The sequence below is a fragment of the Capricornis sumatraensis genome, chromosome 4, assembly GCF_032405125.1.
Source record: "Capricornis sumatraensis isolate serow.1 chromosome 4, serow.2, whole genome shotgun sequence".
NCBI lineage: Eukaryota > Metazoa > Chordata > Mammalia > Artiodactyla > Bovidae > Capricornis > Capricornis sumatraensis.
Window position 1 is genome coordinate 149,579,166 of NC_091072.1, and position 14,503 is coordinate 149,593,668.

Below are 14,503 nucleotides of genomic sequence, written 5' to 3' on the forward strand. Positions count from 1 at the left end.
ATTTGGTCCTTACACAAAACAATTAGGGGACACGGAAGCAAAACCAACATTTTGTACTGTTTATACATGCTTCTGCCATTAATACACTCGACACTTAACTTTTCAGTGAATCCTCATGACAGTCCTGCCATGAGTCTGTTTAATACAGAAAGTCAACGACTTACTGCTCAAGTTTACATTCATTATAAACATTACATTCATCACCTCTCAGCCTTTTGGCTAAGATCAAGTGTAGTACGGGAGTTTCCCAGGTGGCAGAGTGGTAAAGAATCTGCCTGCAATGCAGGAGACTCAGGAGATGGGGGTCAGATCCCTGGGTCAGGAAGATCCCCCGGAGGAGGCCAGGCAACCCGCTCAAGTATTCCTGCCTGAAGAATCCCATGGACAGAGGAGCCTGGCAGAGTACAGTCCATAGGGCCACAAAGGGTCGGACACATTCCTTGTAAAGAAGGTGAACAGGACCGGAATCCGACTCTTCAGCTCAAGATGGTCTTTCCCCTCCATCCTAGACCTCTCTGAACTCGGACTGAAAGCAGAAAGGTCTTTTCACCTGCCTGCCCCAGGCCACACCCACTGCTCCCAACTCACCTGATACAGCAAGGGCTGCCTTAGTGGGAGTTTACTGCCGATGTGTGGGAGGTTCACCATGGTCTTCTTCCCCTTGGTGTCCACGAAAGGCAGTGACGTGAAGCTGGTGTTAGTGTTCTATAGGAGAAGCTGGTAAGTTACAGAAACCTTGGGGGACCCAGTGTTCCAAGCACCCTCCCCAGAGCAAGAACGAGCCAAATCCAAGGCAAAATCTGCCTTTGAAGTTCTTGGAGAGAAAAGTGGAGTGGTCCTGCAGATGGGCTCTGGGTTCAAAGCCCTGCTCCTACACCTTCTAGCTGCAGACCCTGGGCAGTCACACTGACCCCTTCTGTAAGCCTCAACTATCTCAGCACTGCCATGGGGATAAAACTGGGACTTACTTCACAAGGCTTCTGTGAGATAAACCAAACAATCTATGTAGAATATTCCAGACACATTAGCCATTATTATTATCATGTCAAGATCTCACCACCCTGACCAGGGGAAGTTCTTCCTGCTGTACAATGCAAACCTTCCTCGGGGCAGTACAAGTGCCCAACTCCTCTAACAAATATACATACTTCTTATGGCCATGCCAGGCAGCATGTGGGATCTTAGTTCCCTGACCAGGGATCAAACCTGGGTCTCCTGTATTGAAAGCTCAGAGTCTTAGCCACTGGACCACCAAGGAAGTCCTCCAGCTCCTCTACACTACTGACTTGACCTGTCCATCTGGATCCCTGCTCTCCCCCGCATTGACTGATTGATTAGGAGAGAGGTAGTCTGATGTTGGAGCTTCCCAGGTGGCGCTAGTGGTAAAGAAACTGCCTGCCAACAGAGGAGACACAAGAGACGCAGGTTCAATCCCTAGGTTGGGAAGATCCCCTGGAGGAGGCCATGGCAACCCACTCCAGTCTTCCTGCCTGAAGAATCCCATGGACAGAAGACCTGGTGGGCTACAGTCCATGGGGGTGCAGAGAGTCAGACACAACTGAGATGACTGAGCATGCATGCACACAGTCTGTCAGTGAAGCAACATTTAAAATTGGGCAGAGATTGGGTGTGGTGATGCGGGTAGAGTGTGTTCACCATGCTATGCTGAGTGGTCCAAAAATGCCTGTTAAAGGCCATACCCCGCCACCCACCTCTCCTCATCCTCTGCTAGGGAAAAGACCTGAAGCATCACTTCCTACCTGATTCAAGAATTGGGTCACCCTGAAGTTCTTGACCTTGAAAGGTGGTTTCTGGATTTGAAGCAAAGGCTTACTCTCAACCTGGACCCAGTGAGAGAGAATTGGAATAACATGTGACTTGGTGTCATCATCAGTGCCCAATGCTTATTTTGCTTCATTACAATAAATGGAATACAGACAAAGCCAGCTCTCCTGACCCCCAAGCTAGGAAGAGCTGAGACAGGCTCAAAGAACAGAATGAATGAGTGAATGAACAAATACCCAAACAAACGATCTTTCCACCAGTGCTTATCCTGAATTGACTTGCCCAAGAGTTTTCACACTTTAAAAAATTTCACAGAATGCTTGCTTCAAATAAAATCTTAACCAGGTGCCTTGGACATGGGAGGACATAAAAGCAGAGCTGCTCTTTCTAAAGAGAAGAAAATTGTCTATGATCTTGCCCAGAACCTCTTTTCCCCTCAGAGTGGCTCTGCAGGTACCTTAGCAGAGTGAAAGTGAAAGTGAAGTCGCTCAGTCGTGTCCGACTCTTTGCGACCCATGGACGGTAGCCCACCAAGCTCCTCCATCCATGGGATTCCCCAGGCAAGAATACTGCAGTAGGTTGCCATTTCTCTTCACCTTAGCAGAATCTACCAGAATATAGGAGTCTGGACACCAATGACCTGATCAGAGTGTACTTCACCTCTAGAAAGAGGTGGGCTGGGAAAGACCAAATAGCAGAGCTGTGACCCACTAAAGGGCAGTAAGCTCACAGTGCAGGGGTGTGACATAACACATTTTTGTTTTTTTAGTTATTAAGTGGTGTCTGACCCTGTGACCCCATGAACTGTAGCCCCCTAGGCTCCACTGTCTATGGGATTTCCCAGGCAAGAATACTGGAGTGGATTGCCATTTCCTTCTTCAGGGAATCTTCCTGGCTCAGGGCTTCAACCCATGTCTTCTGCATTGGCAGGCAGATCCTTTTACCACTGAGCCACCAGGGAAGCCCAGCATAACAGATCTCAGTTACCTAAAGGTTATGCATTTACTTTAATATTCATTTAAAAAACTATAGCACATTAAACCTGTAATTTGGTGGTTGTTATTATATAGGACAGAACTAAAATCTAAGTGAAAAAGGGAGTGTGAGGACGTAGATATGGCAAAAAGCATGACAGCAGCACCAAAACGACTCAAGTTTAGCAAAGACACATTACAGCTTGAATCTGGGTCCTGCTCTTTGAGCCCATGGCTTCTGTTTCCAGCTCTTTATTCAGTTCAGTTCATTTCAGTTCAGTCACTCAGTCGTGTCTGACTCTTTGCAACTCCATGAAACACAGCACGCCAGGCCTCCCTGTCCATCACCAACTCCCAGAGTTCACCCAAACTCATGTCCATCGAGTCTGTGATGCCATCCAGCCATCTCATCCTCGGTCATCCCCTTCTCCTCCTGCCTCCAATCCCTCCCAGCATCAGGGTCTTTTCCAATGAGTCAACTCTTCTCATGAGGTGGCCAAAGTATTAGAGTTTCAGCTTCAGCATCTCAGTCCCTCCAATGAACACCGAAGACTGATCTCCTTTAGGATGGACTGGCTGGATCTCCTTGCAGTCCAAGGGGCTCTCAAGAGTCTTCTCCAATACCACAGGTCAAAAGCATCAATTCTTCAGCACTCAGCTTTCTTCACAGTCCAACTCTCACATCCATACGTGACCACTGGAAAAACCATAGCCTTGACTAGACGGACCTTTGTTGACAAAGTAATATCTCTGCTTTTGAATATACTATCTAGGTTGGTCATAACTTTTCTTCCAAGGAGTAAGCGCCTTTTAATTTCATGGCTGCAATCACCATCTGCAGTGATTTTGGAGCCCAAAAAAATAAAGTCTGACACTGTTTCCACTGTTTCCCCATCTATTTCCCATAAAGTGATGGGACCAGATGCCATAATCTTCGTTTTCTGAATGCTGAGCTTTAAGCCAACTTTTTCACTCTCTGCTTTCACTTTCGTCAAGAAACTTTTGAGTTCCTCTTCACTTTCTGCCATAAGGGTGGTGTCATCTGCATACCTGAGGTTATTGATATTTCTCCCAGCAATTTTTATTCCAGCTCGTGCTTCTTCCAGCCCAGCATTTCTCATGATGTCCAAAACTGAGACACAGCCTGTGCCAGACCCACATCCATAAAACTTGGTATCCGGGCCACAGTGAAATAGAAACTGGGTATGATACTTCAACTTAGTATTACCCAGCACAGCTAAGCCCTCCAGAGACTTGTCATGATGAGGACTACTTTAAAAAAAAAAATTTGGCACAGCATGTGGGATCTTAGTTCCTCATCCGGAGACTGAACCTCTGCCTGCTGCATTGGAAGTGCAGTCTTAACCACTGGACCACCAGAGAAGTCCCCGATTTAATTTATTAGTATTATCTTTTTGCCACACTGTACAGCATTCAGGACCTTGGTTCCCTGACCAAGGATGGAACCCAAAGCATCCTGCATTGGAAGTTTGGAGTTCAACCCCTGGACCACCAGGGAAGTCCCTGATGGGACTATTGAGAACAGTCCATCTTGATTTCCTAGAAAAGGGACATAGTCTAAAGAAGTAGGGGCTACATAAAGCATGGACCATGGCCTCAGACAAAGCCAATTTAATGGGCTAACGTGTACCAGATGGAGGATTTGCTTGCCTACTGGATGGACCATGATGCTGTCTGAGCAAAAACTTCAGTTGCAAATCTGAGTCCCAACTTTTCACCAAATAACTTTGTGGGGATTAGCCATCAACAGTTGTGACAAGTTGGGTTTGAGGATGAGCCAGGTGTTAGGGACCAAACGATGGTCTCTAGGACCTGAGTCATGTTTACCAAAAAGAGACAGGATATGCGCTCATCCTGCCTGGCCAATCATGTAACGCCAGCTATTCCTGTAACTGAGACAAAGAACTGCCTGTATATAAGCCGCCATACTCCTTTGTTCGGGGCTCTTGTCGGATTCCCTTGTGTGGGATGAGACTTGAGCCCTAGCGTGCTAGAGATAAACTCCCTTCTTGTTTTTGCATTACTGTGGTGGACTTGCTCTCTCGGTCGGTTCGGAGATACAGGCTCAGAGCATAACATTTGGGGGCTTGTCCGGGATCTCCGTCCCACCAGGGAGGACAACTCTCCTGGTAGAAGGGAGTAACCTCGTTAGGAGATAAGAGCTCTGAGCACTGGTGCTAACGTTGCAGAAGCCCAGATTAAGTCCGAGGCCCGGTATTGTACTGGGGAGGCATCTGGCTGTAAAGTGCAGAGGCAAGTCAGCGTAAGGCCGGGGCCTGGTTTCGTGCTGGGGAGGCGGCTGGCTCTGGTTACTGGATTAAGTCCAGCATAAGGCCGGGACCTGGTTTCGTGCTGGGGAGGCAGCTGGCTCTGTGAACATCCTGCAGGTAAGACTGAGTGCATTGTCGGTGGCCACCTTGTGTTTGTTATCTGTTTGTCTATTCGTGGTGTCTGCGCTGCTCTTTGTGTGCTCTGTTGGCTCCCAGTGTACTTTTCTGTGATCATGGGACAAACAACTTCTACTCCTTTATCTCTTATGATTAACCACTTCTCTGATTTCAAGTCTAGAGTACAAAATCTATCATTGCTGGTGAAGAAAAGCAAGTTAGTAACTTTTTGTTCTGCCGAGTGGCCTGCTTTTGATGTCAGCTGGCCACAAAAAGGCACCTTCAGCCTGCCTACTATTCGAGCGGTCAGAGAGAAGATGCTCGCCCCCTACACTTCGGGACACCCAGCCAGACCAAACTCCATACATTTTGGTCTGACAGGACCTGGTGGAAAACCCCCTGGCCTGGCTAAAACCTTTTGTTTTTCAGCCCCTCACTTCCCTTCCCTCTTCCCTACCCTTGCTTCCACAGGTTTCACAGGTTTCATAGGGAAAAGCCAAAAAGAAAACCAAGCCTTCAGCTCCTCCCAAACAAAGGGGCCCAGCCTAGGGAACTCGGGAAAAGGCAAAAAAAAAAAAAAAAAAAAATGGCCGGCGTAGCAGAGGAAGACCCGGAGGTTCCCTCCTCCACCGTTCATGCGTTTCCGGTCCGGGCGGGGCCAGCCAGAGAGGGTGGAGAACGGACATATCAGTATTGGCCCTTCTCCACTAGTGATTTGTACAATTGGAAAACCCAGACTCCCTCCTTCTCTGAAAAACCACAGGGTCTTATTGATCTTTTAGAGTCTATCCTGTTTACTCACAATCCCACTTGAGATGATTGTCAGCAACTGTTACAGGTACTTTTTACTACAGAGAAGCGCAAATGGATCCTGTCAGAAGCCCAGAAAAATGTGCCAGGGGTGGATGGGAGGCCCACAATACAGCCTAACCTCATTGAGGAGGGGTTCCCCTTGGTGCGACCCAACTGGGACTTCGAACGCGCTGAAGATAGAGAGCGTCTCCGAGTGTACCATCAGACTCTCATGGCTGGCCTTAGAGCGGCCGCCAAAAAGCCAACTAAATTGGCCAAAATAAATTCAGTGAGACAAGAGCCAAATGAGAGCCCAGCAGCCTTCCTAAAAAGGATAATGAAAGCTTTTAGACAGTATACCCCTATGGACCCACAGGCAGATGAGTCACGAGCAGCAGTTATGTTAGCATTTGTAAATCAAGCAGCCCCCGATATTTAAAAAAAAGTTACAAAAGATAGAGAGGTTAAGTGAACAATCCTTGCAAGATCTAGTGAGGGCAGCCGAGAGAGTTTTTAATCATAGAGAGACCCCAGAAGAGAGAGAGGACCACATTAAAAGAAAAAAAAAATTTACAGCTAAAAAAAACCGTAAAAATAAAAAAGAGCTGGCCCAGATATTTTTTGCTGGGGTTAAAAACAAAAACAGGTTCCAGAAAGAAAAAAAATTGGACTCAAAAACTGAAAAAAAAAACACGACAAGGCATAAGCTTGAAAAAAACCAATGTGTGTTTTGTAAAGAGTTTGGACATTGGAAAGATAAATGCCCCCAAAAAAATCTAAAAGAGGGGCCCCAAAACCCCAAGAATGAGACTCCCTCTCCAGACAGTCATATCCTCTACACGGGTGAAGATAGCGACTAGGGGGGTCAGGGCTCGAAGCCCCTCCCCGAGTCCTGGGTAACTATAAATGTGGAGGGAAAACCGGTTGGCTTCATGGTGGACACGGGAGCCCAATACTCAGTCTTAAACCAAAAAGATGGACCCATGTCTAAAAAGAGTAACTGGGTACAGGGAGCAACCGGGACTAAGCCATATGGATGGACTACAAAACGGCACATGAACTTGGGGACCAAGTGACCCATTCCTTTCTGGTGATACCTGAGTGTCCAGCGCCCTTGCTGGGAAGAGATTTACTGTCTAAAGTAAATGCCCAAGTTCATTTCGACCACGGGCAAGTGTCAGTTTTAGATAGAACCGGGCATCCTCTTCAGGTCTTGTCTCTGGCATTAGAAAATAAATACAGACTGTACTTGCCAAAGGCCCCAGCGACAATAAGTCCAGAAGTACAGCCATGGGTTCGGAGATACCCTCAGGCCTGGGCTAAAACAGCAGGAATGGGACTGGCCAAACAGAGGCCCCCTATTATTGTGGAACTAAAAGCCAGTGCCTCACCAGTGAGAGTGCAACAATATTCCATGAGTCAAGAGGCTCGGCAAAAAATTACTCCTCACATACAACGCCTCATAGACGCTAGGGTCTTGAGAAGGTGCCGGTCCCCATGGAACACTCCCCTGTTGCCTGTGAAAAAGCCTGGGGGAACTGATTTTAGACCGGTTCAAGATCTACGAGAAGTCAACAAACGGGTAAATGATATTCATCCTATGGTTCCTAATCCCTATACATTGCTAAGCAACTTGCCTCCAAACTACATTTGGTACACTGTTTTAGATTTAAAAGATGCCTTTTTCAGTTTGCCTCCTGCCCCTGCAAGCCAGGAGATCTTTGCCTTCGAATGGCAGGAAGACGGTGGTCAGACCCCTATGCAGCTGACATGGACTCGCTTACCACAGGGTTTCAAAAACTCGCCCACGTTATTTAACGAGGCCTTGGATGAAGACCTCCATGAGTATCGGGTTGAACACCCTACCGTTGTTTTATTACAATATGTTGATGACCTTATGCTGGCAGCAGCTACAAAGAAAGAGTGCCAAGAGGCAACAGGTGACCTTCTCCAAACCTTGGGGACTTTAGGTTACAGGGCCAGTGCCAAAAAGGCCCAGATTGCCAAGCAAGAGGTTACATACCTCGGTTATAAGATAAAACAGGGCCAGAGGTGGCTAACACAGGCTATAAAAAAACCATCCTCCAGATCCCTGAGCCGGCTAACCCTAGACAAGTGAGAAAATTTCTGGAAACTGTGGGATATTGCTGGTTATGGATCTTGGGGTTTGCAGAAAAGGCCAGGCCCCTATATAAAGGGACCAAAAAACACAAGGACTAAAAATAGACTGAGCCAATGAAAGAGGCCTTCCAAGAGCTCAGGTGAGCCTTGCTAGAAGCTCCTGCCCTTGCCCTCGCTGATCCATCTAAGCCTTTCCAATTATTTGTAGATGAAAAGCGGGGGATAGGAAAAGGGGTACTAACACAGAGATGGGGACCATGAAAGCGACCTGTAGCTTACCTTTCCAAGAGACTGGACCCAGTGGCAGCCAGATGGCCACCTTGCCTCCGTATCATCGTGGCCACTGCGCTTTTAGTCCACGATGCTGATAAACTGACTTATGGACAGAGACTCTTGGTCTACACTCCTCATGCCATAGAGAGAGTTTTAAAGCAAGCCCCAGGTAAATAGATTTCTAATGCCCGCTTGACGCACTACCAGGCCTTGCTACTTGACACCCCACGGATTCATTTCCAAATGCCCTGCACTCTAAATCCGGCCACTCTTTTGCCCAATCCGGGGGAAAATAGCCCCCTCCATGATTGTGATGAGATACTGGCCGGGGTAACAGCAATGCAAAAGGACTTAACTGATACTCCACTGGATAACAGTGAGCTAAAATGGTTCACAGACGGCAGCAGTTATGTAAAAGATGGACAGAGACGGGCGGGAGCCACAGTAGTAGATGACTCTGGAAGGACGATATGGGCAGAGGCCCTTCCCCCGGATACCTCAGCACAAAAGGCAGAGTTAATTGCCCTGATTCAAGCATTAGAAAGAGCCAAAGAAAAAAAATAACTATTTTCACTGACAGTCGCTATGCTTTTGGCACGGTACACATCCAGGGCCCGATATATCGGGAATGGGGGTTTTTGACAGCTGAAAAAAAAAAATTAAAAACTTGCCTGAAATCCGTAGACTTTTAGAGGCTGTACAGATGCCTCGGGCTGTGTCAATAGTACACGTACCTGGACATCAGAAGGGTGACAGCCCCACGGCACGAGGGAATCGTGCCGCAGACCTGGCAGCTCGAAAAGTAGCTGATAAAGATTTCATCACCCCTGTGTTGGCGATCGGACTTCCACCTCCAGGTATGGGAACTCTGCCCTCAACCCCCGAGTATTCATCCACAGACCTTGCTTGGATCCAAAAACACACCAACCTTCAAAAAGGTGAAGATGGATGGTACCGAGACTCAGACGGCTACCTGATACTCCCTGCTCAGTTGGGACGGCAACTATGTGAGCATTTGCACTTGTCTACTCATCTGGGAGAAAAAAAGACTCTGATGCTCTTTCAAACTGCGCGCCTGCGATTTCCCCGGCACCAGACAACTGTAAAAAACATAGTGCATGCTTGTAAGGCGTGTCAACAGATGAGGCCAGGAAAAGGACAACATGCAGGACTGAGGTATCGGGGAAAAAGACCAGGGCAACACTGGAAAATAAATTTCACCGAGGTAAGGCCAGGCAAGTATGGTTACCGGTACTTGTTAGTGTTGGTGGATACCTTCTCAGGGTGGGTGGAAGCTTTTCCTACAAAGGGAGAAACCGCGATGATAGTGGCAAAAAAGATTTAAAAAAAAAATAGTTCCCAGGTTTGGCCTGCCAGTGACCATCGGCTCTGATAATAGACCTGCCTTTGTGAGTCAAATAGTTCAGAGCCTTGCCCTAGCCCTGGGGACTAAATGAAAGTTACATTGTGAATACAGTCCACAAAGCTCAGGGCAAGTAAAAAAAATAAATCAGACTCTTAAAAAAAACTTTAACTAAATTGGCTATAGAGACTGGTGGGGACTGGGTGACCCTCCTTCCCTTCGCCCTCTTCCGTGCGCGTAATACTCCTTATCAACTTAATCTGACCCCATTTGAGATTATGTATGGGAGACCTCCCCCTGTATGTCCAATATTTAAAGGGAAAAAACTACCACCTCCCACGTTGGGGCAACTCCAAGAGGCCTTGATGGCCTTAAGCAAGGTGCACTCTCGTGTCTGGAAACTGCTCCGGGAAATACATGTGGGTCAAAATAAGGGAACTATTCCCTCACATGACATTGACCCCGGAGACTGGGTATGGGTCAAAAGGCACCAAACCAAGGCACTAGAACCCAAATGGAAGGGTCCTTATGTTGTTCTTCTTACCACCCCAACTGCCCTAAAGGTTGACGGTATCGGGCCTTGGGTGCATTGCAACCACGTACGCCCAGCTGCTTCAGCAGAGCAAGAAGACGCTAAAAAAAATGGGAAACATCTCTGCACCCGTCCAACCCCTTGAGGCTAAAGCTTCGAAGGCGCCAACAGGACCAGGACAGCTCGGCTGGGCCTGCTTGTGGATGACCCAGTTACCCTGCTCCGGAGCTGCCAGCGTGAACCCGAATCAACCCGTCAAAATCACCTGGAAGGTGCAAAATAGACTAACACGTGAGATGCTTAACTCCACCACCGCAATACATCCACCAAATACTTGGTGGCCAGACTTATACTTTGACCTTAAGCCAGTGGTAAATGTACCCTGGAAGAGGGACAAGCTCCCAAATCATGCATTCTGGGCATGTCCAGGTGCGCCCAGACATAACTAAAAGATCTGTGGGGAGATACAGGGGGGACTCTGTGCTGCCCTAAAAAAAGAGTGTTGTTTTTATGCTGATCATACAAAAATAGTTTAAAAAATCTATGTCCAAAATAAGAGAGGGACTAGCCCAACGTAAACGAGAACGTGAGGCTCAACAAAGATGGTCTGAGTCTTGGTTTCAACAATCCCCTTGGTTGACCACCCTAATCTCCACCTTGCTAGGTCCCCTGCTAATACTTCTACTGATGCTTACCTTTGGCCCGTGTATAATCAATAGACTTATAGCCTTTGTAAAAAACACATAAATACAGTACAGCTGTTTGTGCTTCGACAACAATATCAAACTGTGTCTCAGGACTGAGAGGAAGATTCCTGTATATGATCTAAGGACAGGGGGGAATGTTAGGGACCAAACGACGGTCTCTAGGACCTGAGTCATGTTTACCAAAAAGAGACAGGATATGCGCTCATCCTGCCTGGCCAATCATGTAACGCCAGCTACTCCTGTAACTGAGACAAAGAACTGCCTGTATATAAGCCACCATACTCCTTTGTTCGGGGCTCTTGTCGGATTCCCTTGTGTGGGATGAGACTTGAGCCCTAGCGCGCTAGAGATAAACTCCCTTCTTGTTTCTGCATTACTGTGGTGGACTTGCTCTCTCGGTCGGTTCGGAGATACGGGCTCGGAGCATAACACTGGGGAGAAGACTGGACAAATTAAAAGAACATTACAAGGGCTTTCCTGGTGGCTCAGTCGTAAAGAATCTGCTTGCCTTCCCAGGAGACACAGTTTGATCACTGATCCAAGAAGATCCCACATGCCTCAGAGCAACTAAGCCCAAGCACCACAACTACTGAGCCTGCGCTCTAGAGCCTGGGAACTGCAGCTACTGAAGCCTGAGTGCCCTGAAGCCCATGCTCTGCGACAAGAGAAGCCACTGCGATGAGAAGCCACCCACCGAAATGAGAGAGAAGTCTGTGCGGCAGTGAAGACCCAGCGCAGAGAAAAACAAACAAATAACGTTATCTTTTAAAGTACATTACAAAACACAACCAAAACCAAATGCCAAACAAAAAGCATGGGCAGTGAGTGACAGCAAAGCAGAAAGCGACCTCTGTGGATGCAGCCCATGCAGAAAGAGGTCCATCCAGAGGGTGGCTCTTGGAAGGGGTGTGGCTTGACCTGAGCCTTCATTGGAAGGGAGGGTATGGAACATGCTCATTGGGTGAAAAAAACAGAATCCGGGCATGCTCTGAAGGTCTTCACGGCTCACGCTGGTTAAGCTGGAGCAGAGGGCGGCCTGTGGAAGGCACTGAATAGCCAAGTTAAGACACTTGATTGTTATCTTAAGGAGACGGAACTAAATGTAATGTGATATCCTGGGTGGGATCCTGCAACAGACCAAGGATGTAAGGTAAAAAAACAAACAAACAAAAAAAAAAACAAAGGAAATCTGCCCCAAGTATGGATGGAGTTTTGTTAATAATGTATCAATATTGGCTCCCTGTTGTGACTACATAGTATAAGAATATAAGATAATAATAGGGGAACAGACATGGGGTATGGAGTGGTATAGGGGAACTCTGTACTGTCTGCTTAATTTTTCAGAAAATGTAAAACTGCTCTTTAAAAAGGCTGTTAATAAAACACCCAAAATCTCTGAGGGAGTGACAATATCAGAAGGACGGTTACCTAGGACACAATAAAAGCTTGTTACATGTGATCCACAGGACAGAGTCAGGTCAATGTGTGGAATACAGAGGGAAGTCGTTTCTGGGATAATAAAAGGAAGGATTTTCTAAAGTCTAGAGCTCATGAGCTAGTGAGCGCCCCATCACTGGAAGGAGAGTCCCCCTGGTGAGCATTTGTGAGAAATTTGCACGGACTTGGGGGTGGCTGGGTAGGTGTAACCTCCAAAATTCCAATCTGTCTATAAGATTCATTCAAGTGACCGCTGGGAGTGTGTCTTAAAGCAATCCTTCATCTTTCTGTGGAACCAAGACTCAGAACCACTGCACAGAACAGGGCTTCTCAATCTTTGTCACAGTACACCACACATAAAAAATGATATTTGCAAGACAAGCCAGGTAAAGACAGGAGGCAGGTCACAGATGCCATCCACCCCGGGTTCCAGCTGCTCCAGGCCTGACCACCCTGAGGACCGCTGGCATCTCTATACACCTGCACCCACTCACAGGACCAGCAGGTTGCACAAATATATGAACTTCCTGCTTGTTTGTCTCTGGAAGTTTCCCCAAGAGGCACCCATCGCCCATGACAACCCTCATTGTACCGCAGCATCCCCAGGAGGTAGGAAGAAGAACGTGTGATTGCCTGCATCCACCAGGGCAAATAGAAACTTTCCTTTAAGACTATGAGCTTAATGCATTATTCTGTGGCCTCTTACTGATCTCTGAGCCAATATAACAGGAGTCTCTTTAACAGTCCTGAACTCTGAGTCCAGATTAGGAATCTGCAGTATAAAACAGATTTTATTCAAAGGGTACATGGCATTGGAGAGGATTCCTGTGTTGTTTGAGACCTGGGCCCTGGAAGGTGGCTGGAGAAAGCCTCTGGAGGGGTATGGGGTGGAAGATAAAAAGATGGGGCCTTGGAGAAGGCCATCAGGCAGTTTTCAGGACCTCCTCGTATTCCATCAAAGCTCTAGGAGGCCTGCTCAACAGCCAAAACTCATCTTTGAGACTCCCTTATTTCCCAAGTGTTTCATATGAACACAGGCTGCTTTTATAATTTAAAAATACCACTATTGGTAAATCGGTGCAGCCCATGTGGAAAACAGTTGGGAGGCTTCTCAAAAAGCTAAAAACAGAACTAACATATGACCCAGCAATTCCACTCCTGGGTATATATCCCCAAAACAAAAACATTAATTCAAAAAGATACATGCACCCCAGCATTCATAGCAACATTACTCACAATAGCCAAGACATGGAAACAACCAAAGTGCCTATCAAGAGATAAATGGATTAAGAAGAAGCAGCAAATATATGCATGGAATACTACCCAGCCACTTAAAAAGAATAACATTTTGCCACTTGCAGCAACATGAATGGATTTGGAGGTCGTTACGCTAGGTGAAGGCAAACAGTGTTTTCTGAGTACCAATGTGCTGTGCTGAGTTGTTCAGTCATGTGTGACTCCTTACGACCCCAGGGACTGTAGCCCACCAGGCTGCTCTGGCCATGGAGCCCTCCAGGAAAGAATACTGGAGTCAGTTGTCATTTCCTATTCCAGGTATCGGCTGCACATATAACTGTTCAAACTACTGCACAATTGTACTCATCTCACATGCTAGCAAAGTAATGATCAAAATTCTCCAAGCCAGACTTCAACAGTCAGTGAACCATGAACTTCCATACATTCAAGCTGGATTTAGAAGAGGCAGAGGTACCAGAGATCAAATTGCCAATATCTGTTGGATCATGGAAAAAGCAAGAGAGTTCCAGAAAAACATCTACTTCTGCTCTATTGACTATGCCAAAGCCTTTGTGTGGATCACAATAAACGGTGGAAAACTCTGAAAGAGATGGGAATACCAGACCACCTTACCTGCCTCCTGAGAAATCTGTATGTAGGTCAAGAAGCAACAGAACTGGACATGGAACAACAGACTGGTTCCAAATAGGAAAAGGAGGACGTCAAGACTGTATATTGTCACCCTGCCTATTTAACCTATACGTAGAGTACATCATGTGAAATGCCAGGCTGGATGAAGCACAAGCTGGAATCAAGATTGCTGGGAGAAATATCAATAACCTCAGATATGCAGATGACACCACCTTTATGGAAGA

General features: G+C 46.9%; 1 protein-coding gene across 1 annotated transcript in view; it reads right to left on the reverse strand.

The window, feature by feature from the left end:
* DYRK4 (dual specificity tyrosine phosphorylation regulated kinase 4) overlaps positions 1-14,503 on the reverse strand; it is a 50,174-nt gene that overhangs the window by 26,100 nt on the left and 9,571 nt on the right. Inside the window, exons 3-4 of the mRNA XM_068971528.1 lie at positions 1,761-1,841; positions 589-705 (exon numbers count right to left, since the gene is read on the reverse strand). Coding sequence (XP_068827629.1) covers positions 589-705; positions 1,761-1,841 — 198 coding nt within the window. The remainder of the gene's footprint in view (positions 1-588; positions 706-1,760; positions 1,842-14,503) is intronic.